Consider the following 1,953-nt stretch of genomic DNA (forward strand, 5'->3'; position numbering starts at 1 on the left):
GGGGCCCTGGGGCAGGGGTCTGCATTCCTTCACGTTCTCCTGTGGCTTTGGTGACTCGAGGCTCAGTCGGCACCAGAGGGCTTCTCACTGCCTCAGGGGCTGTGAGCGGGAAGGAGATCAGGTCCCATCTGCTGCCCTTAGGGACAACACGGTCTCAGCAGGGCTAAGGGGAGGGAGTGTGTCAGGGACTCTCCTCTCAGCTCCCCGGGCGGTGTGGATGGCCCTCGCGGTGTCTGTCACCCTTCCCACTGCAAAGCAGGCCCCGTGCCCACTGTACTGACGAGGCAGTGCGGCCAGAGCAGGGTGCGCTGGGCGCCCAGCTCTCCCAACACCGAGGCCGATGCGGGGCCGCGGGGGGTTGTCCTGCTGCTCGCGCCTCCTTCCTGGTCCCCTGATTTCTCTCCGACGACGTCCTTGCCTCTCCCCGCTTTTTCATCTAGGCCCAACCCAGATCAACCAGGTGGTGAGTCATCCGAACCAGCCCCTCACTATCACCGCCCATGACGACAGAGGCATCCGCTTCCTGGACAACCGGACAGGTGAGGCTCAGCCAGCCCTCCCTGCTCCCCGACTCACCTGTGCTTGTGGGAGGCGGGGGTGGGCCAGGCTCAGGTGCTGAACCCCGGTGCCCTCACCTCCCCGGGCAAGTCACGGTGTGGGACTGTGCCCTGCTGCTCCTCTCTCCCTTCAGGGAAATGCGTGCACTCCATGGTCGCCCACCTCGATGCAGTCACCTGCCTGGCCGTGGACCCCAACGGTGTATTCCTGCTGTCAGGAAGTAAGTTGGGACCCTCCTGGCTTCTCAGGAGCAAGGGCAGGTGCCTTCCCTATCAAGGCTGGGCCCAGGCCCCGAGGGAGTGCTGCGGGGACCCCTGAGTCAGGGGAGCTGGCGGGAGAGCTGTCCTGGTAGGGGCTGGATGGGGAGCCTCAGTGGCAGGACGCAAGGTGGTCACAGCGGTGACAGCAAAGCACTGCTCTGAGAGCCCACTGCAGCTGCTTTCCCGCTATCCCCGTTGTACAGACGTGGAAACTGAGGCTCAGAGAAGTTTTATAACTTCAGCACAGCGCAGCGGGTACGGACATTGAAGTTCCAGTCTGTCTCACTCAGTCCCCACGAGCTTGTCTGGCATTTGGTGCCACCCCACTCTCTGTGGTTAAGGGCACTGCGGCCCAGCAACCCTGGGGCTGTGCTTCAAAGGGATGGGGTGGGACTTGGGCAGATGGAGAAGGGGCTGAAGCTCCCTAGAGGGTGACGGGTGTGTGCTGGTGGTGAGGGAGACCTGACAGGAAGGAGCCCGCTGTGGCGGAGGGACTGCCACTCACTTCGGATCCCGCGTGGGGTGACCTCAAGTGAGCAAGTGAGTGAGTGCGCAGAGGTGCAAGCTGTGGGGGTGTGGGAGTCCTGGACCCGTCTCATCCTCCTCTCATCTGCCCCACGATGGGAGCAGTGGTCTCCGAGGAGATGGGCGAGGGGGTGGCCAGTGAGATCTAGCCCGGGCGGAGAGGATTCAGTAGAGGGCACAGGTCTCCCCTGAAAGGGACAGAAAAAGAGTTGGCCTCCACCTCAGCCAGCCTGATACCCCTAACATAAGTCAGGCCATCTCTCTCCCATGGCTCGTGGCCCCCAGGACCCAGCCCATTCTGTTCTCTGACCTCTTCCCCACACCCTGCGTGGGCCGGTGGGTGCTGCCACCCTGCCTCCTGTCAGCCCTCTCGCCTTTCCCTAGCCGCCTGGAAGGCTCTTCTCCGGTCCCCTCTGGGCCATTCTGTCCTTACACTGACTTGTGCCCGCCGCACTCCTGACCACCTGGCAGTGCTGATCCTGTTTTCTCGTTACCGCAGCGTCAACACCACGGGCGGGGAGGTTTGATCGTTCACTGTGCCCCAGGGCCCAGTACAGATGTTCAGTAAATACTGGGTGGCTAGATGGATTGATGACAGGCAGGGACGTCA

General features: G+C 62.8%; 1 protein-coding gene across 1 annotated transcript in view; it reads left to right on the forward strand.

The window, feature by feature from the left end:
• Positions 1 to 1,939, forward strand: part of STRN4 (striatin 4) — a gene marked incomplete at its 5' end in the record, with an annotated part of 16,463 nt that extends 14,524 nt beyond the window's left edge. The window contains 3 exon segments of the mRNA XM_023535230.1: positions 441 to 539; positions 692 to 831; positions 833 to 1,939. Of these exon segments, the coding sequence (XP_023390998.1) occupies positions 441 to 539; positions 692 to 831; positions 833 to 910 (317 nt within the window).
• Positions 1,940 to 1,953: the final 14 nt, after the last annotated feature.

The sequence above is a fragment of the Pteropus vampyrus genome, unplaced genomic scaffold (assembly GCF_000151845.1).
Source record: "Pteropus vampyrus isolate Shadow unplaced genomic scaffold, Pvam_2.0 Scaffold138, whole genome shotgun sequence".
Classification (NCBI taxonomy): Eukaryota; Metazoa; Chordata; class Mammalia; order Chiroptera; family Pteropodidae; genus Pteropus; species Pteropus vampyrus.